The sequence below is a fragment of the Athene noctua genome, chromosome 26, assembly GCF_965140245.1.
Source record: "Athene noctua chromosome 26, bAthNoc1.hap1.1, whole genome shotgun sequence".
NCBI lineage: Eukaryota > Metazoa > Chordata > Aves > Strigiformes > Strigidae > Athene > Athene noctua.
This window is the reverse complement of record NC_134062.1, coordinates 1305513-1329977: the sequence shown is the minus strand read 5'-3', so window position 1 is coordinate 1329977 and position 24465 is coordinate 1305513. Positions and strand designations below refer to the sequence as shown.

The 24465-nt window shown below is 58.6% G+C and overlaps 1 protein-coding gene across 3 annotated transcripts in view; it reads right to left on the bottom strand.

Moving 5' to 3' along the window:
- Positions 1–23649, bottom strand: part of LOC141970592 (centrosomal protein of 164 kDa-like) — a 28248-nt gene extending 4599 nt beyond the window's left edge. For 2 of the 3 annotated variants that reach the window (XM_074927225.1, XM_074927226.1), the window contains exons 1-27: positions 23526–23648; positions 23051–23162; positions 22483–22714; positions 21387–21512; positions 20405–20533; positions 19962–20039; positions 16784–16867; positions 16069–16154; positions 14310–14459; positions 12456–12674; positions 11134–11289; positions 10612–10828; positions 9956–10033; positions 9568–9696; positions 9154–9276; positions 8474–8617; positions 8180–8263; positions 7250–7318; positions 6773–6930; positions 6096–6222; positions 5619–5686; positions 5252–5459; positions 4382–4489; positions 3190–3304; positions 1720–2067; positions 1204–1270; positions 635–757 (exon numbers count right to left, since the gene is read on the bottom strand). In XM_074927225.1, coding sequence (XP_074783326.1) covers positions 635–757; positions 1204–1270; positions 1720–2067; positions 3190–3304; positions 4382–4489; positions 5252–5459; positions 5619–5686; positions 6096–6222; positions 6773–6930; positions 7250–7318; positions 8180–8263; positions 8474–8617; positions 9154–9276; positions 9568–9696; positions 9956–10033; positions 10612–10828; positions 11134–11289; positions 12456–12674; positions 14310–14459; positions 16069–16154; positions 16784–16867; positions 19962–20039; positions 20405–20533; positions 21387–21512; positions 22483–22714; positions 23051–23162; positions 23526–23607 — 3620 coding nt within the window. In that variant the 5' untranslated portion in view covers positions 23608–23648. Of the gene's footprint in view, positions 1–634; positions 758–1203; positions 1271–1719; positions 2068–3189; positions 3305–4381; positions 4490–5251; positions 5460–5618; positions 5687–6095; positions 6223–6772; positions 6951–7248; positions 7319–8179; positions 8264–8473; positions 8618–9153; positions 9277–9567; positions 9697–9955; positions 10034–10611; positions 10829–11133; positions 11290–12455; positions 12675–14309; positions 14460–16068; positions 16155–16783; positions 16868–19961; positions 20040–20404; positions 20534–21386; positions 21513–22482; positions 22715–23050; positions 23163–23525 lie in introns of all 3 variants that reach the window. The other variant, XM_074927227.1, reaches the window with a different exon arrangement.
- Positions 23650–24465: the final 816 nt, after the last annotated feature.

Below are 24465 nucleotides of genomic sequence, written 5' to 3'. Positions count from 1 at the left end.
GAGCCCGGCAACGTCCCCGCTAACAGCGCGGCGAGGCCTCGCTCCTTCGCTCCGGCCACGTGCTACCAGAGGCCTCCCAAGAGAGCCGGAGGGAGAGCTCCGCCGGGAGCCCCAGACCCCCCCGCCCGGCCGCGCGGCCGCCCCACGTGCCAGGTCCCCGTGTCCCCGGCACCCCGGCTGCGGACCCGCCGCTCGCGCGCCTCGGGCTGCTCCAGGGACCGCCCCGGGACCCCGCTGCGCCCGGGGCTCTGCCAGTGACCCCCAAAGCCAGGCTGAGCCCCCTGCCTTCCCTCTGCCCCCGCCATTCCGCACTCTTTGCCTCAGTTTTGGCAACTCTCACACTTCCCAGCTCCGATGGCTGAGTCGCAGCACTGAAAAGCTTCACAGCGCAGCCGGGGAAAGGGAAGAGACCTTTCCAGTCAAGTACAGCTCAGAGAAGAGCAAACAGGTCACTCATGCTCTAACTGCTAAACACCGTATTCCTTTGCAGAACCAGACACTAAAATAGAGGCTAAGGCTTCAAAATTGCTGTTCAGTGCTTCAGTGCTCCCAATTCGCTCGCCTCCTGCTGTCTCCACCTTCCTGCTGCAGGAGGCTGGAGTGCAATTAAAGACCAGAGCCAGGCAAAGGATACACTTTTGGATCCCTCTTGAAGTCTTCCAGCCACTTCTTGCTGCTCTCAATCAGGCTCTGAATGCTCATCTTGGCTGACTCTCGCCTCTGGGACCGGGAGCGCTGCAAGAGCCGTATTTGCTCCCTGTCACGCACGAGAGAGAAAGAGACAGCACAAGTGGGAAAAAGCGAGGCCTGGTCCGAGCAGAAACGACCCCAGAGCTGGGAAAGCGATGGGCTGCTGCAGCAAGAGCCACGGCTCAGGAAACGCGACCTCCTCTTCGCTCAGCGTCCTCTGCCCAGCCCCAGCGCAGAGAAAAGCTGCAGCAGCCGCCCGCTCCCAGGCTGCCGCCCCCTTCCCCAGCACCCCAGAGCCCCGTCCTGGGGCCAGGGTTATCAGCACAGCCGTGATGTGGCTGCGAGGAACCACCGAGCACGTGGCACGGAACAACTAACTGTATCCAACCTGTCTGCTTGGTAGGTAGCTTACGATTTTGTTATCTGCTTGTTCCAAGATACGCGACCCGTAAATCATCGCAGAGAAATAAAAGCAGCGCAGTGACACGACAGCTCAAGGAACAAGACACTTACTCTGCAGAAACGTATCCCAGCTTGTTGTCCAGAGGCTTGGAACTTCCACTGAGCAACGGCAGCCCCCCTAGGAAACAGATGTTAAACACAGGCACCCCCAAATCAAGCCTGTATGTCTGGGTGCATTTGCCTGCCTGCACTACAGACACACCGTCCCGACAAGCTCAGCCACCTGCCAAGGGCACGGGGGTGTTAAGGGCACGGAGATGGTGAACCCTCGCTGCAGTCCACGGGAGGCTTCCAGTGAAGCTCTTTTGCTCCCTCCTGTAGTAACAACTGCTTTCCGGGATGCATATTAAAGGCTGAACAGCTCCCGAAGCAGGATGACAAGATCAGCCAGATGCTGCCTGTCCTGGAATGAGGCTCTCATCCCTCATCTCATTAGCACCCTTGCCATCAGCCGCACCAGCGGATCTGGCCGTAGCAGCACTGGGACGGCGAGACGGTTAGAACGTGCAGCGCTGGGAAATCCGAAGCCGCAGGCAAGCAAGGGGATGGATTAAGGACAGGACTTACCTGGGAAATACCTGCGATATTTCTCGGCCAGGATGCTGTCTGCTGACTGTCCCGCTGGAACAGAGCGCCCAGAGCTCAGCCCAGTGCTCCAGGGCCTCTGGTCCAACAGAGACAGCCCAGCGGGGGCCCCCAGGGACCCCCCGGCCCCCAATCCTGCCAAGGAGGTGTACGTAGAAAGAGGGACGCTGTCGCAGGGCGTCGAGCTGAGGAGCGGGGACTGGCAATTGTTCAGCGAGCCCAGGATGTCGAGGACCCCGCTGAGTTCATTAGAGATGTCCTGCACTGATTTTGTCAAGCGCTGGATCTTGTCCACCGGGAGGGCAGGCTGTAAATTGGTTCTCAAATCAACTGGTGGGAGAGAAGAGAAGAAGGGATCAGTGGGAGGGCCGGGGAGACGCTGCCGCGCTGGCAGGAGACCCGCTTTCCTCCCTGGGTTACGCTCCGAGCCGAGCCCGACTGATCCGTGCGAAGGGGGATGCAGAGGCAGACTGACACCGGGGATTTGTGCCTTGAGGCTGCTGGGGCACAAAGCGGGGGACAAGATCCTCCAGGGCTGCAAGAAGGGGCCCAGCAGATCACATCGGGTACAGCTCCAGCCCTCTGGGTTCTGCTGTGCCCTGCGCCGTACAGCCGCCAGCCTGACAGAATCCCCCGCGAATGGGAAACCCCTCCAAGACTGCCCCCCTCCCGCCGAGGCCCCCCAGGAAATCAGGCTTCACCCCAACAGTCCCACTGCAGCAGGACGCCCGGTGCCCTTCCCGTGCTCCTAAGCAGCAAAGCTCCCGAGGCCACGGGCCTGGCCGGTGTCGGACCAACAGGACCGTGCTGATACACGGGCTCCCATCTTATGGCGAGAGAAAGCCCTGAAGTTTCACGTGTGCCCGCAGAATTTTTACTGGTCAGGGTCAGAGAGACCACCCCAGACGGGACAGCTCGTCCGTCTGGTGCCACAGGGAAGCTTTCTCGGCTTTCTGTCAGCTCGAGCCTTGCCAGCCTTCCTGCAAGCAAGGCAAGGCTCCTGCCTCCCGGCTGTCTGGGGGAAGCCCTTCTTGCCCCCTGCACAGCTCCGCTTACAGGCAGCTGAAGGCAAAGGAAAAAGCACAGGGAAGGGCAGCAGCATCTCCTGCCAGAGAGGTGAGGAGAAGGCAGCCCAGGCACCTGCAGAGGAGCATACAGCTCTGCAACAGCAGAGGGAAGAGCTGAGGCCAGACTTTCCTTTCCACTCTCAAAACAACGGCAGAGATTTAAAAGGCGAGTTCCCTCGCAGATTCCAGCCCTCAGCCGCCACTGCAAGCAGGCCATAAGTTTTTCCAATCAAATGTTATGCAGGGAGCAGTGCCAGTCCTGGGCAGCAGAGCTGCCTCGGACACCCAAGAGCCCGGGTGAGCACAGGAGGGGCGAGAGGGGAGGCCAGGAGGAGGGCTGAGGCGTTAGCCCCTGGCGCAGCGCACCGGCCCGGCCGGCACTTACAGCTGGGCTGGTGCAGATCTACACTGGACATGCTGTCGGTGTCCTCAGAGCTGCTGAGGTCAAAAGTCGCCATCTTCTTGAACGCAGCTCTCTTCAGCATATCTTCCTCCGAAAGCTGGTCAAAAGAGGGAAGACGACGCAAATGAAACCTGCTGCTCTGCCCCCGAAGCCAGAGGAACAGCCGACGGCTGCTCTGCGCGGGCCGGAGTGCCCGGAGGGGCGCAGGCGAGCCAAGGCACGGCCACCCTCAGGGCCCACAGCAACGCCTGAAAGTGGAGAGACTGCTTGCTCTCTGGAGGAAGCACGCGTGTGCACTCGAGGCCAGATCTAACAGCCACATGCACAGGCTGCTCTAGGCAGGAGCTGAAGTATTTTGTCCTTTAAATAAGCCTCAGAACTCTTGCAGGGGCTGGGTTCCCTCTTTGCACCAAGGACAAGGGCTTGGCTGTCAGAGGTCTCGTGCTCTTGCACCTGCCTAAGGCCGCGTGGTCCCAGGCGGAGCCGCACGGGTTCCAGGGCTGGCCTGGGCCAGGAAACCAGGCTCATCCTCGCTCACACGGGGCGACCCGCCCTTGTCTTCTCCAGGCTCAAACCGTGCGGCTTTTCCCGGCTGCTTTCGGCAGCCACACGCCTAACAGCGAGCCCCGGTGTCACGAGCAGAGGGGAGGCAGAGTATTTGCCATCTTGAGCAAGACCCAGACCGTTAATGAGCCACCTACCCGCTCTGCTGCGAGGTTTTGGTTTATACTGTGGGGTACTTCAGCCTATCGCGCCCACAGCACTCCGTCTCTGCGCTAGCAAGGTTCTGCCGAGCCCGGGCACTCAGCAGCGTTCCCCCACCCAAGCCCGTCCGTGCCCGACAAGCTGCCGCCGCGGAGGGAGGCTCCATGCCGAGGCCCGGCCCCGGTTTGTGGTGCTGGCTGCAGCCCCAGTGAACCCCAGGGGCCCCAGGGCCGTGAGGTTTGTCCTCCTCTCCCTCCACCTGTGACCAGCCTTCCCCCCCGGTCTCAGACCGACACTGTTCTGCTCTCAGAAAATGTGTTTCTAAAACCCACTGCGCTGGCAAACGTGTCTTTGGCCACCAGCTAAACAGCCCTCGCGGGCACCAAAGGCCCCGCAGAGGCTCCGGCCCAGGGCAGGGGCCACGAGCTGCGGGCAGGGCGAGCGCAGTGCTGGTGGCGCTGGCCGTTACCTCCTCCAGCAGCGAGGACTCCAGCTGGCTCAGCTTCTCCTCTTTCTTCTGCAGCAGCGCCTGCCCTTTCCACATAGCCGACTTCATCTTCTCCAGCTGCTTCGCCTCCTGCAAAAACAGCCCAGCCACGGAGGAAAATTAAACAGGAACGACAGGAAATATTCGATGGTGGTGGTTAGGGCGACTTTCATTATCCCACTTCTACTCAGCACGGGATGTCAGGCCGCAGGAGGGAAACTGCTCCCAGGTCTCCGAGAGCACAGAAAGGGGAGTGTGGAGAGGGCAGAGCACGAGCCGCAAAGAGAGTTCACCCCAAGGACAAGGAGGTTGCACGTCCAGACCCTGCGTCCAACAGGGTCAGCAGCTTTGGTTCTGCCAAGACGAGCGCTTGCTGCGGTCAGGGAAGGGAAGGATGCCCGGCCCTGCCCCGGCTGGCGTGTCAGCGGGGCTGACGAGGGCTCGAGGACCCCTTCCCAAGCGAGAGGGAAAAAATCCCCTCCCACCTCCCGACGGGATGGACGCCTGCCACTTCCTCTCCTATGAGAAAACGTGACGGGGTTTGCGGGACGCGCGAATCCCGTTCTCCTCGGCCAGATCCCTTCTCCCTTTTTAAGATCCCAAGAGCCCCAAGTGTCCATCAGGTTCCTGCAATCCAGCGAGCTGCCGAGGGCGGGCTGCACCGCAGCCGAGCAGACCTGGAACCGCCCCGGTGTGTGACACTGCGTGGGCCATGGGCCACACCTGCCGCTCCCAGCAGGGCCGAAGCCCCGCAGCTGCCTGCGGCTGCTGCCCACAGCCAGGAGCCGACCCCTGGGCAGCCCACGGCCGCGACGCCCCAGGCCTGAACGCAGGCAGCGCTCGGGGCCTCACCTCTTCCAGGTTCTTGCGCGTGCTGTCCAGGAGCTGGGAGCCGTCGGGATCCTGCGCCGCCTCCCGGGCTTTCTGCAGCTCCTGGCGCCACTGCTGCTTGGCAGCTCGCAGCGCCGCGTGCCTCTTCTTCATGGAGCGGGCCTGGCGCACCAGGAACTCCTTGGCGCTCCTGAGGGAGATCCCTTCCGCGGAGATGAAGCTCCTGACACTACAGAGAGACGGGGAACCTCCTGGCTTTCTGTGCCACGCCGCAAGCCTCACGCAGCACCCCCCCCAAAACGCATCACGTGCGTAAACCCCAAAACCCCCGGCTCGTAAAACCCAAGCCAAACCGTTCTGCAGAGGCAGCGGGGGCACAGATACTCACTGATCAAACTGCAGGTCGCTGTTCTCATGGCTTTGGGAGCGTGGGGAAGCACGTTCTCTGGAGGAGTGCTGAGGAGATGAAACATTTCAAAAACTAAGAACTACGTATGGGAAACAGAACCCCGGGACCCTGTAAGAATCCGTCTCAAAGTAAAAATTCGGAATGCCATCACCATGGTGCTGCCCCGGTCCCAAACCCGTGCCAGGGATGTTCTTTATGTGACTTTGGAAGAGTAACAGACATTTCTATCCCTGACTCGAGCCCCGCCTTGGACTCCAAGGGCACTCAAGTATCCCACACTCCTTTCCCCCCAGCAACAACAGACAGAAATCCACAACCACTACTGAACTCACTGATGTGCCCCAGGAAAGGAAAATGCAGCGCTGCATCTGCAAGGAGTTCACACGGACGGAACAAAAGCTGGGGTTCTTGAAGGAGTTACAGCCTCAGCTCTCACGAGGCAAACGCTTTACTCACAGCTTGAAGAGTTTCTCTCAGGTCTTCCACCTGGAGCTCAGCTTTCCCTCTTGGAGGTTCCACGCTTTCTTCTGCCTCCAGTTCTTTCAGAGTCTCCTGTTTGCTCCTGACAGCTGCCTCCAGCTCACTGCCACGAGAAGAGGCGACAGCAGCAGCACTCGGTTAGACCACGGGCCCAGGTCCCCGCTGCTCTGCCTGCAGCGGTGTCCGAAGCGGCCTCCGGTCTCCGGGAGGGGAAAGGGCCGGAGATGCGCGAGCCCCCAGCACTGGGTCTGCGCAGGACCCCTGCCTGGGCAGCGAACAGCCTCACCCCCTCACCCGGCAGCTCAGCTATCCGAGCAAAACCTTTTCTTGGCATTTCAGTGCCCCTCTCAAGGCAAGAGTGCCCTCTCTTATTAACCTGGCAGGACGGACGTTGGGAAGACAAATAACTGAACCTGACAAGCAGAGGCCAAGGGATGAATTTACGCAGCGAGTTATTAACAGGTCTGGAGAAGGACCCCGGGGCCTCCATGCCCCCGACAGGCCGTAAAACCACCATTAGAATTCTGGAGGAACGTGGATCAGCACACAAGCAGCTTGGAGCTACGGGAGGGGTCCAGCCTGGGCCAGAGAGGTTTCTGTTCGGGGCGTAGGGCAGATCTTTCTGTATTAGAGGAAGTTTCTCATGCACACACCTGATGCGCTTCTGCAGCCTCTGGCTTCGGGTCTCTAACAAGTCCACCTGGGCCTCCAGCTCAGCCTTCTGGTCCTGCAGCTCCTCCAGAGACCTACGCAGCTGCCGGGTGGACTCGAGGAGGCTGGTGTGCTCCTTCCTGCTCTCCTCTAGCTGGAGCTGAGAACCAAAGCAGCTTTTTAGAAGAAAACCAAAAAATCCCTCCCAGTAATCTCCCCAACACCAAAATAAAAGGCACACGATGTGAGAGAGCTGGCGGCCGGCACAGTTCACAGGAGGTCCCAGCGCTGCAGGTACGCACTCCAATCCTGCAGGAACAGGACTGTCTCTTCTTTTGAGAGACAGCCCAGAGCTAAGCAAACTCTCAGCAGGACGGACTCCAGAAGTAACAGTCTGCTTTTTTAAAGCCCTCATTCTAGTGCACTGCCCTCACCCCCAGCAGCAGCACAGCACCTCTCCAGAGCTAAGGCATACATACATCTCTTTCCAGCTCAGCCTGTCTGTCCTCATCCAGCAGCTGCTGCCTTTTCTTCCTCAGAGACTCCTCCTGTAACCAGACGAGAAAGCAGGGGAGTGGGAGAGCGAGGAGACAGCTGATGCTGAGCAGCGTTTGAAGGGCACAGGTCAGGCCTAAGTCTCAAAACTGTTTCAAAACGCCTAAGGATCGTGCTCGGTTTTGCTTTGTTGCCCCCCACACACTCAAGTTCTCATCCCTTTATTGGGCTTCAAGTGAGGAGCGGGGAATATTTGCATTCCTGGGGGAAGAACACCCCTTCCTGCTCAGCTGCGAGAGCACCCACGGCACGTGGCCATTTCTGCAGGACCCTGCTTTGGTCAAGCCTCTGGTTGCCTCCAGCATTTCTCCACCTTTTTACTTCCTCACTCCGGTGCTGCTTGGAAAGGGCGGGCTGCCAGAAGCAAGGTTATCTACAGCCCTTGGCACAGGCCAGGACTTAAGAGATCTGGCAGGCGAGAACATCAGCCAGCGATTTTTGCCAGCTCCACAGGAGCATCTGGAGCGCTTCCCTCTCTCGCTGCGCTGCCCAAGATCCAGCAGCACACGTTCCCCTTCCACGGCAGCAGGGAGGAGGGAAATCAGGAAGGGACTGACTGAAATCCAAAGTGATGCTGAGCAGAACCTGCCACCTTGAAAGGCTTTTAAGATCCCTCCATCACTCCTACAGCCACTTGCCATCTCCCAAAGCCCTGAGCAAACCCCGAGCAAACCCCGAGCACTGACTGTCCCGGCAAACACCATCCAGGAGGCTGTACGGCCAGGAACGCTGAGCCCTGCTCTGGCCTGTGATGGAAGTTTTCCCTCCCAAAGTCCTGGCTGAGCCCAGGAGGAAGCAGGCAGAGGAGCAGCACCGGCTAAGACACCTCTGTGAGCCCCACAGGGCTGACTCACCTGGCTAAGGAGCTGCGCTGATCCGGCTTTGATGTTCTCTGTGCGCATTTCCAGCTCCTTCTCCAAATCCTGGAGTTCTCTTTCCTGCAGAGAGAGGCTGAGTTAGAGAGAGAACGGCTCAAGCCACCAGGCAGAGCTCTGCCACCAGGAGGAACCACAAAAACAGGGCGAGCGTGACCTGCCGCTTGTCACCCCGGCCGGAGAGGGGGGCAGGCGCCTTGGGGCGTCACGGTCCCCAGGCTGTCCCCAGGCAGCCAAGTCAGGAGGATTCGCCAGGCAAAGCGTTCTCCTCACCTTCTCCCTGTGCCTGAGCTGCAGCGCAGCGAGCCGCTCGTCCAGCTCCACCTGCAGAGCCTTCGCCTCCGCTTCGTGAAGCTGCCGGAGACGCGCCCCCTCGCTTCGCAGGCCTTCCAGCAGCTCTGCTCTTTGCTTCCTCTCCTGCTTGTTGCAAAACACAAACAAGAAAAGCGTCTGAGTGGAGCACAGGGTTCTCCAGCAAGCCAGCACGAGCACACAGGACACGCTGCCCATCCCGCAGCAGCTCCTGAGCACGCTCCAAACTCAGCAGATTCAAACCTCTGGCTTGCAGGGACATCCTTATGGGAGAGGCTTGGGAAAGAAAAAACAGCCCACGAAACTAAGGTTTTTTCACACACTGCTGCCAAAAATGGGAGGCAGCAGGCTTTCCAGAAGGGACACCTGCAAAAATGTGAACAATCTTCTCTCGTACTGAAGCTGACAGATGCATGTGGAAGTTGCCTGCACGGGGAGTATTTTGACAGCTTATCCCTACAACCCCAGGCTAAACTCACTTCACAGCATGGCAACAGTGCCCAGTTCCCCGAGAAGGGAGGAGACTCCCAGTTCTGGGAGCAGCTGGGACAGGCAGCTGGGCAGGCAGCAGTGCCAGCCCGGGTGCGGCCCGACCGAGCCGCCGCAGTCACCCCCCGGCTCCGCGGCTCCCCGCACAGTACCTCCTCCTCGTACTGATCCCGAATCCGCGCCAGGGCCTCCTGGTGCTCCTCCTTCATCCTCTCCATTCTCCTCTCGTGGTCTTTTTCCACGTCCTGGCGCTTCTCCCTCATTAGCTCGCTGAGCTGCGGGGACGACGTGACAAGATGTTTCTGTGACCCGCAGCCCCGCGGCGCGGGGCCCCCGGAGCGCAGCCCCTCACGGGAGCGGGAGGACGGGCGGTCGCGGTGCCACGCGCGCAGGATCAGGCCGGGGTAGCCCAAGGCAAGCGCCCCGGCGGGGCCAGATGCCACAGGGGTGCCCTTTCCCCCGGGGCACCGCTGCCACCCCTGGGCAGGGGACGCGGCCTCGGGGCCTCAGCACAGCCCCAGGGAGAGGGGGTGCAGGACCCGCAGCAAGCCGAGGGGAGCACTTGCCTCGCGTTCGTACTCCGCGACTTGGGCCTTTTGCTGCGCTTTCTGCTCGGCTCTCCGCAAGTCTTCGCGCAGCTGAGCCTCCTCTCTCCGCCGTGCCTCTGCTAGCTGGGTTTGCAGGCTGGAAATGACCTGCCGTGAAAGCCACCCACAGAGACTTGTCACCCTCCTGACAGGATCCATGCGGTGCCCTCCCACGGAGAGCGAGCAGCGTGGCAAAGACCAGCGTGTGCAGTCTCACCACCCCCTACTTGGAGCACGTCCAAGTGCTGAGCCAGACCAGAGCCACATTTAGGAAGCGGAAAAAAAAAATGAACGCCACCCTCCCCGGCCACCTTTGGTGACAGCGTGGGAAATCGACGAGTTACATTCTAAGGACACCACCTCTTACCTTATGATGCTTCTCTTCTTCCACAGACTTCAGCTGCTGGAGCTCAGCTGCAAACCGTTTCTCTAGCTCTTCCGCTGCCTACAGGAACATGAGCAAAACAGTCTGCTGGAAAACCTCTATGTGTGGGGACACGCTCTACAAGATGCATTTGCAGTCAACGTCTCTCCATAAGCACCAAAACAGCACAACGGCAAACCCCTTTCAAACTGGATTACGCCTTTCCTCTCTCCGTGCTTTCCCTCCCGGGGGATCTCAGCGGATCTCAGTGGCACTGTGCTGCAAGGACTGTGAGCTGCCTCCGCTCGGGAGCTCCCCAGGCTCTCTGGAGGACCACAGCAGCAGCCAAAGAGCTATTCTGAGGTGAGGAGACGGCTTGCTTTAGCTTGGCAGAGACACACAGCGATCCTCCTCTTTTCCTCGGAGGCAGCGTGGCCATTTATTGCTATTTAATCATGGGTGTAAGAACTGAGGGAGTACTCCTCCCCACCTCAGCCGCGCCTCTAAGGGCACGCCTCGCACCTTTCCTCGGGGTTTTCAGGGGGGCATCACCGAAGCACACGCAGGTGTTACTTCATCCCGACACTCGGGCACCGCAAGGCGAGCCAGGTCAGGGCGACCAGCGTGGGCCTGGCCCAACCTGGCAATCAAGAGCTCACCTTCTTCTTCTCCCCGTCCAGTCTCTCCTTGAGCTCACGCAGGAATTGTTCCTTCTCTTGTTCCAGCCCAGTCATCTCTCTCTGCTGGGCTTCCTTCATTTCCACCTTCATTTTCTCCAGAAGCAGCCGCTGCTGCCGCTCCAGGCTCTCCTTCTCCGCCGCCTGCTGGGATTCCCACTCCCCTCGGAGCTTCCGCAGCGTCACCTCGTGCTCCGCCCTGGGTTTGCAACGACAACAGCCGGAGACAAGTCAGAGCTCGGCACTTTACCCCCGGACTCCCTTCAGGAACCAGAGCCGAGAGAAGACGCTGCGAAGGGGTAGGACGTGCAGGCCAGAAGAAACTGAGAAACCCCCCCCAGACTCGCGAGAGCTCAACCGAGGCCTTGGAAATAAAGAGCAAAGCAGCCAGCACTGCGGCGCCACAGCAGGGCACCGCCCGCGCCAGCTCCAGGGCCAGGACCTGCGCTGCCCTCCCAGCCCACCACAGCTTACGTCCCCAGGGGCGGCAGCAAAGCTTTTCACCTCATCTTCTCCATCTCAGCCTCGGTCTCCGAGGTGATTTTGGCTCGCAGCTTTGAGAGCCTCTCGGTTTCTTCCTTCCGGATACGCGACTCTTCCTCCTCGGCAGCCTTTGCCAAATCTTCTCTTGGAGTCCTGAGAGATGAGCAGCCAGAAAAACTAAACAAAACAAAACAAAACACGTTCAGGAGGCTTTAATATCTTCAGATCACCTCCAAGGCCTACAGGCTGCTCCACTGGCTGCACTCAGGGCGCCGGACCATTAATTCTCCTCCTCACCTCTGAACCCGGCTGCTGGGGCGGGAGAGGCAGCCCCTGAGCATCACACGCTGCACACACCTTTGAAGTGCACTATAGCATCAGGGATGGCCCTTGGGCTTTTTTTTTTTTCCCCCCAGGTAAATGAAATCAACTCCTGTTACATGAAAGCAGGCTCCCAGCCAAGGTACCTGGACACATTAGTGTGTCTGTAAGCTCCCTGTTGCCCTGTGACACCCTTTTCACTACGGCTTGATTACCACATAGGCATTTTTCCCTGAGGGGTGATTTCTGTGTCTGCCTTTGCACCCAAGACAGCATTCCCAGAGCATTTCATGCCAAGATACCGTTTCTGGCTGGCTCAGCATGCTCAGAACCTAAGTATCAAGGCCACCTGAAATAAAATACAAGTCTGGAGAGAAACCCCCCCAGGCAGAGCACACAGGCCCTGGTGCTGTTCTGCCCCCTGGACTGCTATTCCACCTTCACACGCCGGCTGGGTTTCACACAGACATCCATGCCCTAGTCCTCAAAGTCCGGGCTGGAAGTCCCTCTGTAAAACGGGCAGTACCCGAGTTCCAGCTACTTCCTCCGGGGTAACCTCATCTCCTCTCCTGCTCCAATTTCCAGTCCTGTTACTACCACTGAGCCCCGGATTTGACCGTCTGCCAGGCGGCAAAGCTCCCAGTGCTGACCGGGAAGCTTTTCCCCGGTTAACCATCAGAGGCCGGTTCGGAGCTCTGAAGGCTGCGGGTGCAGCGAATCCCGCTCAGCCCGGGGAGGGGGGCAGCTGCTCTCGTCGGCACCGCAGAGCGCTTTCCCCAGCACGCGGCGTCCCTCCTCGCAGCTCTGCCAGCACACCGCTGCTCCTCCCGACACGCGCAGCGCTCTCTGTGCCAGGCAGGGAGCCCCGTGTCCTCCTCCCCGAAAGCCCACAGCTCCACACAACAGCACCACTCCCAAGGTGGGCTCTAACAGCACGAGCCCGTGGCCACCGGCAACGAGATCGCAGCTAGGAAAGGCTCGGAGGAGAAACACGAGGGAGATGGAGGGAAAAAGGAACGTACCTGAGGGATTGTTCTTTTTGCTGGGGAAGCTTTTTGGCTTCCTCCTCCTCCTGCTGCTTCATCTCCTCCTGTAATTTCCGAATTGCCTCCTTCTTTGCTTGCCAGAAATGCATTTTCTCCTGCTTGAGCTCCCCCTCCAGCTCCTTGGCTATTTCGCCCAGGTATTCTTCACTAGACTGGCTGAAGGACCCCCCACTTTCAATTTCAATCTCGGGTTGCCTACCGGAAAGGGAGAGCATCTTTGGCCAAAGGGTGACAGAAACTGAGGAACATGAAAGGAACAGCAACATCCCCCCAAACAATAAATCACATCAATCACTGAACACAGCACTCGGGCCCCGAACACCCCTTGGTTTGGCTCGCTAGAGCAGCCCGCAAGGGCAACACGCTCTCCCCTGGTGAAGGATCTAGCAGCTAGAAACCCTGGCTAGAGCCGCCGGGCACAGCAGCAGATGCAGTCGGTACCTGTTCTCAGCCCAGGGGTCGGCAGCGCGCTGCTGACGGACCAGGTATTTGTCCGCAATTGCCGTCCAAAGCGTGCTGGGAGTTTGCCAGCTCTAGGTAACAGAAAGCCCTAAGCGCTCCAAAAACTCAAACCCAATCTGTCTCTCATTAAGTTTTTTCCGACAGAGAGCAGGAAAATTATAAGGTCTGAGAGAAGCTGAAGGGGAAGGAGGGGAAAATGAAGATCAGCCTAGCAAAAAGGTTTTTCTTCTTCGCTAGTCGAAGCTGGAGCAGCAAGGTCTCATCGTGCTCTGAGCCGGCTAGCGTTAGGCGGAGGGACTGCTGTTCTGCCAGGAATCAGGGAAGTAACAGCCCCGGTAATTTAGCCTCGAGTCAAAAGAAAAAAGGTCACTTAGGCAGCCACTAGCAAAAGGAGTGAGAGACAGAGGCAAGAAAAGCCGGGTTCTGGAAAAATCCTGCTTCGCTAGCACTGCCCCGTGACGCTACATGCTCTGGGCCAAGTGCGGCGATGCCTGCGGAAGGTGGCGTTGATCAGCCTGCCCTGCAAGGCAATTCAGCCACTTCCACCCTTGCATCACGTCCCTCCTTTTGCCCCAGTTCTTACTTAAAAAGAGACCCAGCCGACACACGCACATTGACACAACACAGCTCCTAAAAAGGGAGATCTGTGCTGCTCTCCACATCAAAGGTTGCTTCTCCACCACTTTGTCCTGAGAGACGCGCTGCCTATTTGCTCCAATTGCATCTGCTGATCTGTCATTTGACACGGAGAGCAAAGCCAGCACAATCACCTCTCCTGAGATCGTCTGTCGCAGTGGGACTGCGGGGACGTAACTGCAAAGACCATCAGTTTAGCACGGCAACAGCCCACCGGCTTGGGCAGGGAACCTGAGCTCTGCCATCCTGCGCTCTGACCCTATTATCGCAAAGCAGCCGATGCCCGCAGCGACAGCAGAAGTGGGGCGGTTTGTGGCGTTTGCGCCGTCGCCCCCGGTCGCAGCCCCGCGCAGCGAGGGAGCTCAGGATCCGCGCGAAAGCGCTCCCCGAGGGAGGGCGAGCGCCGGCAGCCTCGTCCGCCACAGCGGCGAGAAGGAGGCTTTTCCAAGCACAAAGCCGACGGCCCTTTCTGCATCCCACGGAGTCCTGTGCCACGGGCCCCAGGGGCAGAGCTGCTGTTCTCACCCTCCCCGGCACAGACGCCCGGCTTGGCACGCGCCCGCGGAGCAGCTGCTTGCGTCTGCACACGGAGATGTTCGAGCGGCGCCGTGCCCACCAAACCGCATCTCCCGGGGCGCCGCCTTCACACACCACCTCCACACGCCACCAAGGGGACCAAAAGGACGAAAGCTGTTACGCTTATGGCACCGGGGACCGAGAGGAAGCCCTTACACTTTCTGCGGAGCAGCAAGCTCCTCCAGATCGATCTGGCTATCCAGCGATTCCTCCTCCGGCTCCCAGGCCACGATCTCCTCCAGACTGAGCCTTTCTGTAATTAAACTCTTCTCTTCTGGTGTTTCACAAGCACTTCGATCCCTCTCCCTTTGCAGCATAAAAGAGATAAAAAAGACCAGATTAGCACGCCTCGGAGTCCGAGATGGCAAGACAGAGAGAAGACGGGCTGGGCCGTGCGGCTGCTCCGGGGAACGCTGAGCCACACTTGCCAGCGGCACCCGTCTGCCCAGCACCGGGCTGCCGAGGGCACAGCAAAGCTCCAGAGCCCTCCCACCCCCTCAGGCCCTGCCAGACCAACAGGCAGCCGAGGATTCAAGGGCCACCAGACTCGAAGGGCTGAATCCCTTCCCTGGAATATCCCACTCTCCTTCCAGGTCCTTAGAGACCTTCCCCCAGATTCACCAGCCCTGTTAGCAACACTCACACCGCTGTCCAAATGACAGAGGGAAATCCTGGCAGGCGTGTTCACATCTACAGTCCTACTTTGTGGTGGAAGTGCAGAGTAGAGAGATGAGGCAAGCACGAGCTACCCTTACAGGCAGAGAGGGAGAGAGGATGCACAGCTGGGAAGCAGGTACCAAGCGATAAGGAGACAATTCCTGCGGGCAGAACGCGTTTTCGGGGACCTTCACAGGAACAGCTCCTCTACGAGCAAGGCTGCAAATCCCAAGGGCACGCAGCCAGTCATTAAGATGGACTGCAGCTTCTCCTGTTCACAAGTTTTCCTGGCACAGGCAACAGCTTCTTGGTTCCCAGTGCCCCAGAGTACGTGTAACTCTGTGCGGAGGCTAAGAGTTTTGACACGATTCATCTCTAAATGCCACAGGCGGCAGCTCTCGCAGGGGAGGGGCTCTGGAGAGCAGGGAGCTCACTGCTCAGCACAGCGTTTCAACTGCTTTAAACAAATCGCCACACGCAGGCTGAAAATAGCTCCCCTAGAGAGTCGAGTCCTCACAGAAACTAAGGGTCTGGAAGCCAGCGTTGCTCTGGGGTAACAGCCGGGGCGCTCCAGAGCGCCGTGTCCACCCAGCAGGGTATCAAACAGCCTAGGGCTTGCCCCCGCTCAGCCAGCGACCTGCTCTGGGCCCTCTATGGAAGGAACGGTTCGGCCTGTGGCTGGACCCTCTGCCCCCGGCACCGGGCACCAGGCTGCTCCCGGGAGCCTCCAGCTCCAGGCTCTGCCCGGCGAGGAGCTGGCAGCCCAGTGGGACCGGCGGTCACCGAGACTGGGGCTGGCTCAGAGCCAGAAAGCTCTGTTGTTGGGCAACGGCCAGTGGCTAAACCTCCCGTGGTTAAATGCCACAGGGCGCAACACACAATATGAACAGGTTCAGGCCATCTTGGCGAGGGCACGACTTCCACAGCCGCGGAGAAAAGTCAGAGAGCTGTAAGGGAAACAGAAGCAGCTCCACAGCTGGGGCACTTGCAAGGAAATGAAGGACAGGAGTTTTGCTGCCTACCCAGCCAGAAGCTGAAACGAAGCTGAAATCTGCTGAGACAGGGCTAAGGAGGTGGCAGGAGAAGCGAGAGGTTTAGCGGGAAAGACCCTGTGGGAAGCTGCAGCATCTCGGGGGGTTCTGCAGGGGACACCTGCACAGGTTACAGCGACCAGAGCAGAGCAGGGGCGGACAGGACAGGAGAGTCATCAGGAGCTAGAGCTGCCCTCGCCTCCCTCCTCGCTCTGTTTGTACCATACCTCTCCGCAGCTTTTGGTCCTGCGCCTTGCTCTTCCGCTACACCGCCTTTGCTTTGGGTTTTTTCCTCTTCTCCCAGCTCCGGGGCCTGCAGGTAAAAGCAAACCGTGTGGAGTTTGGTGGCTCCTTCACCGTCAAAGCCTCTCGGGACCGTACGGCGGCTCTGCTGGAGGGCAGCACCGCTCTGGGCCAGCGCACCAGCAGAGCCCGGGGACCGGGCAGCACCCGCAGGCCGGCGCAGAGCGCCCGCCCGGCCGCACCAGCCTCCTCCCCGGCAGGGACCGAGGGCCTCAAGGCCCCCCAGGAACGCCTCGACGGCACAGCCGGGAGCCCTGGGGGCTCTGCTCGGGGCATTCTGTCGGGGGACGCTCTGGGGTTGCTTTTTCAGTGTGGAAGGTGAACTCCCTGCCAGCACTAAGCACTCTGCACACAGGTCCCCTTGCATCTCGCGCTGGGGCAGGAAGGCACACGTGTGAGCCTGCGGGCGTGCACCCCTCGAGCCACCTCTGCTCAAAGTTTATGTTCTTTCCGTAGCTACCTGCATCTCACCTCTGCAGAAGCGGCAATTAGCGCTGCTCTAATCCCTGACCCTGCGCACAATGCTCCCGCTTGCCTCCGCCAAGCCCTCATGCCAACGGCATCACCCAGTTACCCGCACGCAGAGCGCCCCGCGCTGCCCGCGGACAGCGTGGGCCTGCTCACACAGACAGCGCTCACCTTGCCCACGGGGCTGCCCGCAGCCGGAGACAGAGCCTCCACATCCAGCACCCGCTCGGGAAGGCGAGTCCGGAAGCCCAAGTCCTAAGAAGAAAGCAGAGAAGGGTCAGCGGCCGAGGAGCACGCACAGCTTCTGCCAGAGATCCCGAGGGCAGAGCAAAACCCCAGCGCAGCCTGGAACCCACCCTCACTGCCCCACTGGCCAGTCCTGTGCAGCACTTTTTAGCTCCTGGCACTATCAGAGAGCTTCACGGGGCGCAGGAGACGGCTACACCGAGACCCAGCCCCGCGTCCGGGCGTCCTGCGGACGGACAGACGGCTCTGTCGGCGCCTCGGCCAGAGCCCCTTGGGTTTCGCCCCTTGCCAGGGCGCGGGGGCGCAGGCAGGCGAGGTGGTTCATGCGGAGCTGCCTGCTGGGCCGACGGGGCGCTGGGGAAATCAGGATTCCCTGCGGGTTTGCTCACGGGGAGAGCGCAGCGCGGGGGTTCCCTTCGCTGGCAGCGCCCAGGGAAACCCTCCCTGTGCGGCGGTGCAGGGGGGACGCCGGGGGACACTGGGGGGTCGCAGGGCATGAGCTCTGTCGCACCATCAGCGCCCGCTGCCGTGTCACTGACGCAGCAGGCAGGGGTGACACGTGGCACATCCACGGCCTCCCCCAGCCCCTCCTGCCCTCATTGATAATACTGCTGCAGATTTCCCCAGATTTTTCCTAAAAGTCGGCTCCTGCAAGTTGCCCACAAGCTATTCACTCTCCGGGATAGCTCTCCCTCCCGGCAGAGTCTCGGGGGGTCCTCGCACTCGGCTGCACACCGCGAGCGTGCGCGTGCGTGCGCACACGCGCCCACAAGCGAGCCCCACAAAAGGAATTGTTGGAGGCGGCAGCCACTTGCCAACACGCAGGCTTGTGCTGCCACCAACAGATAAGGATATTCTCAGCCATTTGCTGGCCATGCTCCTCTGCTCCCGCTGCCAGATGGCAATGGCAGCTTCCCGTGGAGATGAAGAGATGCTGATGGGCATCTCCCCCCACCTCGGGGCTACCCTCCTGCACAGTCTCCCTCGGGACCGTCAGCAGCCAGGTCTCCTGGCCATGCAGATTCCCCATAGAAAAAACTGCTGTGTCCCTTCAAGCGGGATTTTTACATTGCTTATTATTTCCCTTTTTGCAATTATCTGAGCACAGTCCCAGCTCCAAGTGACCTACTTTTCCGGGGATATTACCTCACCCACAGACAGACCCTGCTAAGCGCAGGGTGATGCCGCTGCCCCGTGCCACGGCTCTGAGGTTGCTGCTCAGGAGTGGAGGGAAAGTTGTGCTCCCCTTTGGCTTTAGAGCTCTCCTGGGGACCTCCCTCCAGGAGGGCCAACAGCACCCAGGAAAACTGACACCAAGGGAGGCCAGGCAGGACCCTCCTGCCTGAAAACTGTCCACAGGCATTTCCCTTCCAGGAGCACCCACCACAACAGAATACACCGAGGTATCCAAGAATACCGTGTGCACAGAAAGATTTCTCTCCACGCCAGTTTACCTCGGTTACTAAAATATCCCAGACTTGTTTCTTTAGCCAGTAGAATCCTACTTTAAGAACAGATACAGAGAACACTTTTGTTAACGTTCCACCTGAGCGATGCCAAGTGCAACTCTCCGGAAGGGAACCGTGCCCATCGGACACACAGGGGGAAGAGGAGGCAAGTTTTCCTCGTGCAAAAACAGCCTGTGGATTTTCTACGGATTGTGGAGTAGGACGGGTTATAACTGGCTTTAGCTGATCTTTTCACAAGCCGTGAGACATTCTACCTGCAGCTGAGTGACACTGACTAAGGTGAGATTTCTGCCTTTGGAATCATTGCTTCCAGACTTCCAGCGACCAGGGTAGGTCTGGAGAAAAGCACACTGATGCCAGCAGGGCTGCGTTTTGGAGAAGTGTCTGATCCAGAGCTCAACGATCAGGATGAGCAGCCGCCACCAAAACCGAACCCTGCTCATCCCAGGCAGCGGGATGACGACGGCGCCTCTTCGGATTTTAAGAACGTGAGAGATTACGACAAAAAACTTGGCACGCTTTCCACCTTTAAAAGGAAAAAAAAGAGGAAAAAACCTCCTCCTGGGTACAGCATGCCTTTAAAGGTGACACGTTCCCCTCGCTCCCTGAGGTCAGGCAGTTCTCAGGCACGGAAGCACCGAGAGGGCGGCGGTTTGCCAGACCTCACCTGGGCAGCATTTGCCCTCAGTTTCCAAGTTTACACCCCTCCGGGCGCATGCGCTACTTTCACCAGCGAAAGAAACAGCCCAAGCAACTCTCAGAAGCACAGCACAGAGGCTGCACGCGGAGCAGCTAACTGGCCTTGCTCGTAGGAATGCTTTTCTACTGCCATCTCATGGAACTACAAAAGAATTATACTTTCCACTGGGGCACTAATATCTTAGCAAGACTAAGATATCCCCCGTCTGGGTTAACAGAGCCTGGCTGTCGGGCGGCAATTGCCATCTCAAACAGATTCCCGGAGCCCTGGCGCGGCACTGAAATGCCAAGACAGCTCTTTGTTCCTGGCCACATTAACGTTTCAGTGACGAATTGGGCCCCCACAGCCTGCTTGTCGTCTGGAGATGAGAGTCAGGCCTTTCTTTTTCACATCCACTTGAGCATAAGCCCTTGCAGTTGCTGCCCAGCACTGTGAACGGATTCTCCAGCAAAGTACTTTAGAGCTTAATTTTCGCAGGCTGTGAAAAGGATAAGGGAAATACTGTAAAACGCTTTAAAAGAAATGAATTTGCCTTTCAGATACCGGAAAGGAATTTTCAAAGCGCTGAGAAAGGATTAATGTCCGTGGGAACAGTCAGGCCGAACCACCAGAGCTGCTTGCAACACGCTTCCCATTGTGCCCTCGTCATCCGACGCCTGATCGCTGCTGAGCAAGCGCAGGCAGAGCGCGCGCCCCCCGGGAAGAAAAACGTCTGCACGAGGCCGCGCGGGTACTCAACTCGTCGCTGGCGCTCGGCGTCCCAGCCACGGAGCTTCTCAGCAGCGTGAGAAGACAGGTTTTAGGCTGCCACATGAACTCGTCCCTCCGGCGCCAGTCCTGCGCTCTCGCTCCCCGGCCCCGGCGCTGGCAGCGCCGCAGCGCCTCTGCCCCCCGGGGGGGTTTCTCCCGCCCGTCTCATCACCCGCTCTCTCACCTCAGAGTTGAAGCTCTCTCCCAGGGCCCTGACATCCATGTAGACGTTTCTGAACAGAAGCGATGTCCCACGGAGACTCTAAAGGTATGAGAAGAGGAGATGGCCCACACTGAGCCCCGAGCTCTGCAATCCCCCAGCAGGGACTGGGGGGCCCCAGACACTGAACTAAGGCAGAGCCATCGCCGTGCCCCAAGGCAACAGCCTACAGCCTTTTGACAATACATCACGTCAGATGTTGATTTATAGGAAGAACAACAAGAAAACAGGATTAGATGCTTTTTGCTGACCAAACACAGAGGAAAGGCAGCACAAATGAAGGCCTGGAGTCAAATGGAATGGCCACCGTCACCCAGCTGTTAGCAGGGGAGCAGCAGCTTTTCACTGCTGGAGGCTGCCTGCGCTACGGTTGGTGACACGTGTTAAGAAACAAGGCACACAACTACCTCATTCTCGCTTTCGTCCTCTTTGTTCCTCCCTCTCTCCAGGGTCGCCATATCCAAGGCACTCTGCTCTTCACAGACCGAGCTCAGCAACTCCTTGGTCGGGCTGGTGGGCTTACAGGTCTCCGCAGGCTGTGAAGTCAGAAAGAAAGGGAGGTGAGAGGAGAGCCGGGGAGGAGGGGGAGACACCAACCCACTGAGACGCTGCCCAGCAGCAGGGGAGCTGCTGAATTCTGAGAAGGGGCTCGGGATGACGCTGCTGGCCCTGCTCTGCCAGAGCCGCGTCCCGCCGGGAGACGACACGTTCTTTACGAGGCCGCGCTCTCCCTCGCGCCAAAGGGGCTCCTGTCCTCCATCTGCAAAACCTGCCCGTGCCTCAGAACACCCATCACCCGCGACCACAACAAAGCAAAGGATTTGAAATCTCCACGGACAAGACTTGACTCAGCAAGAAGAAAACCTTCGGTGAAGGTGTGGAGGCGTAAGATGTTCTGCACGTACACTGTTTTGTTTCCCTTTAGAAGGTCGGTTTGGTACCACTTGAGACTTTGTTCTGTTGACCCAAAGGTCACATTCTATAAATGTAAACCTTACATTCATCCAGAAAATTGTTCAACTTTTTAGTCTCAAAGTTGAGTGAAAATATTACGGATTAACTACGTTATCTGTACTGTATGTTATGCCTCATCTGGACACAAATCAAAGTTCTACTAAAGTGACATTTTTTCCCCCCCAACGTTAATTGAATCAATTCTTTCTTTAAATCTGCCTGACATAGCAGAAGAAAGCTTGCCACAAATTTAGCACTGGGCTCCCTAGAAATAACAAAAGACACGTAGTGAGAGACCGAGCGGGAAGTGGCTTTTTAGCAGACAAAAGCCTTTCTGAGCTGACGAGAGATCACAAATAGTGTCATTTAAGCTTCTCAGCACCACCACGGCCGCGACTTTTGCAGGGCACGGTCCCAGAGCAGACGGAGCCTTACCTGAGTCCCTCCTTTGGCCACGAGGCTGGAGTACGCCGAGCTGGGCGCGTCCGGGCTCAGGGCGCCGCAGAGGGCGGCCGGAGGCCCCCTGAGGCCCCACAGTGGCGCGAGGTTCCGGGGGGGCACCTGGAAGGGAGCAAGCAGAGTGCCTGAGGGCTGGAGCCTGCGGAGGGACGCGCTGACGGGAGCAGGGGCGTCTCCCTTTGCCTTCGTCAAGGCAGCCCCCAGCTCTCATCTGGCTACTGGGATCTGAGGTAGGACTCTCCTGCCCGGGGGGCAGAATGGCGGGGGGTCTTCCACAAGAGGCTGCTGATGGAAGAATCCCTGCCTGCATTCCCTAAGTTGGTAAATATCAGCAAATAACTAAAACTTACCAGTCTATGCACCCTTATCTATCTAAAGTAGAAATATGCATTTTTTTAATACACAATTTCTATAGAAATAGGTGTGTAAATTTTTAAGCACCTGCAATTACATGCACACATATAAAAGAAAATGCTGAAAGTGAAGGCTGGAGGCTTTCCGGGTGGCAGAGGTCTATGCCTTGAGTGACAACACGAGGCACCATCCTTCCCCGAGCAGACCGACCTTGTTACCAGCAAATGGGAGGGGGGGGGATTTGCTCCCACTTGGGATCTACAGGGCATTCGGTTACGCCTGCAGGTGTCAAGAGTGAAGCAGACCAACCTCCCACAGCCGAACCCGTGTCCCCTGCCTGTGTGTCACAGCAGCACACGTGTGGACGGGGCACAAACACCATTTGTTGGCCTCTCCGCGGAAGGAATCTCGCCAGCACTCAAATATCTGCTGCTAAGAACAGCACCAGCACCCTCGGCTGGTACCAAGGCTGGCGCCGGATCCTCCTCAGCAACAGCATCACCCCCCTCCAGGTGTGTGCTTCCAGACCAAAACTTCACAACTTTGGTGGCTTTGCCACCCCACTTGTGTTGGATTTTCACCAAACCCAGAGTGCTGGACAGGCCCCCTTGTCAGGGGATCGCTGTTCCGAGCCCAAAGCAGCAAGAGCGCAGGATCACCCTCTAGTTCATCCCCCGCCCAGCCCTCCCCAGAAAGGCCACAGGCAGAATCTACTCACAGTGGGTTGCTTCAGGGACTGCTTCTCCTTCTTTTCTTTCTTTTCTTTCTTTTCTTTCTTTTCTTTCTTTTCTTTCTTCTGCTTCTTCTCTTTCTTTTTCAAGCTGCCCTGTGCCAGCAGTTTCTCTCGCTCCTGAACAACGAGCTCTCTGTAGTACTTATCGCAGGGGTGTTCCCACATGGACTGGCCGTTAGTGAAGTTGTAGTAATAGATTTCGCCAGTGACATGCTGGCTGCGTGGCAAAAAGAGCGGGACAAGGTGACAGAGCGCAGGCACACAGCTGCACGCGCCATACTGGGTCACGTCACCACCTTCAGCTCAGTGGAGCGCGACGCCCCCAAGAGCCCAGAGACACCTCAGTGCGGGGCAGCAGCTCTCCCAGAGATTGCTCACACCCTTCTCCAACTGCCCCAATGCTCTTTCCCCTTCGCCCACCCCCCCAGAAAGACCCGAGCTCCCCTGCCCCCGGGAAGTACACCTCCTGTGGCTTTCCCCTGCTCTGCCGCCGAGACGGGCCGGGCAGGAGAGGCCACGGATCTCCGCGGGCAGCCGCTGCCCGAGCGCTCACCAGGGCTTCCACTCGGGTGGCATCCGGGCCATGATGCCCTCCCTGGCCAGCCACAGCAGCTCCGGCTCCTTCTCAGGGTCGATCCCGATCTCGTACGCAAATTCCAAGATATCTAGGAACACAGAAGAGGAATCTGTGGAGGTGGTCTACACCGGGCACTACACAACAAAGCCAACCTCTGCGGCGAAAGCTTTGGGAAATCCTGACCCTGAAACGACGCTGCTCAAAGCTGCCAGCACGGCCCCACGTCTCAGTGAGCGCGTCCCACCAGGCTGGCAAAGCAGAGAGACAGGCTGCAAAGCGGCACTTACTTTTGCCACCAAAAAGCTCCTTTTTCAGCTCTGCCTTCCATGAAATCCCATTTATTCGACCCCCTCCACCCACACTCTCCCCAGTTCCTGTTATAAGACCCCTAGAAGCGACTCGCACGCTCAGATCCCCTGTCACAGCTCCAGGGCAGACAGGCATCACTTACCTTGCTCGCTGGGAACGTACGACTCATCGTAACTTTCCTCCAGAATGATCTGGTTACCAATGCACGACGCTGGTCCTGCCATGGCTCCCAGCACCTGGTCATGCAAGGGAAGTAACACCAAAGCCCAGTGACCAACTGCGCGCAGAAATAAAGCTTCCTCATCCCACGGCGCGTGGCAGAGCCCTGCGGGAGCCCTGGGGCTGGGGAGGGAACAGGGGGGCCGCCACGTGCCGTGCAGACGGGACGGGCAAGCGCAAAGGCAGCCACGACGGATGGATCCTGATAAGTTGCCCTGGTCACAACACCCACAGCCCCAGCCCCCCCCAGGAAAGGGAAACGTGCAACGGGGCAGAGCGCTCCGCTCTGCTGACAGCGCCCTTCCACTGCACGCAACAAAACCCAGTCAAAGGCCTTTCCTGCTGTGGAAACAGGCAGCAGAGCTGAAGCAGCGCAGAAGTTACTACCAGACCCCCCCAGGCTTTCAGCCTTTTACAAAGAAGATGAGCACTTGCTTCAGGCACGTTTTAAACAGGCAGAAAGTAAGGTGAAACGAGAAAGGGAAGAAAGAGAAAGCAAGCAAGCAGTTCTCCCAGAGCACAGCACAGCTTTTCGAGAGCAGGCCCCGGGCTGAATCAGCAGTGCCCAGGGCCAAGGCAGCTCCTCCCTGCGCCCTGCTCGCCTTGGCCTCTCGCCTTCCCGGCGGAGATTCCAGCAGCTGTAAAAGGATCCTCATGTGTCCCACCGCTGGGGCACTGCTTTGCTCTTTAACTCAAAGACTGTAGGCAGCGACTTGGTCCTGCCACAGCTGAGCCCTTACAATTCACAGCTTTAGGTAGCCACAAATTCATCTCCCCACCCCAGACAGCCCCAGCTGTGGCTCCGCTCGGCCACATCTGGCCAGCATTCGCCTGACACAGCACATGGGGAGCGCGGCCAGGAG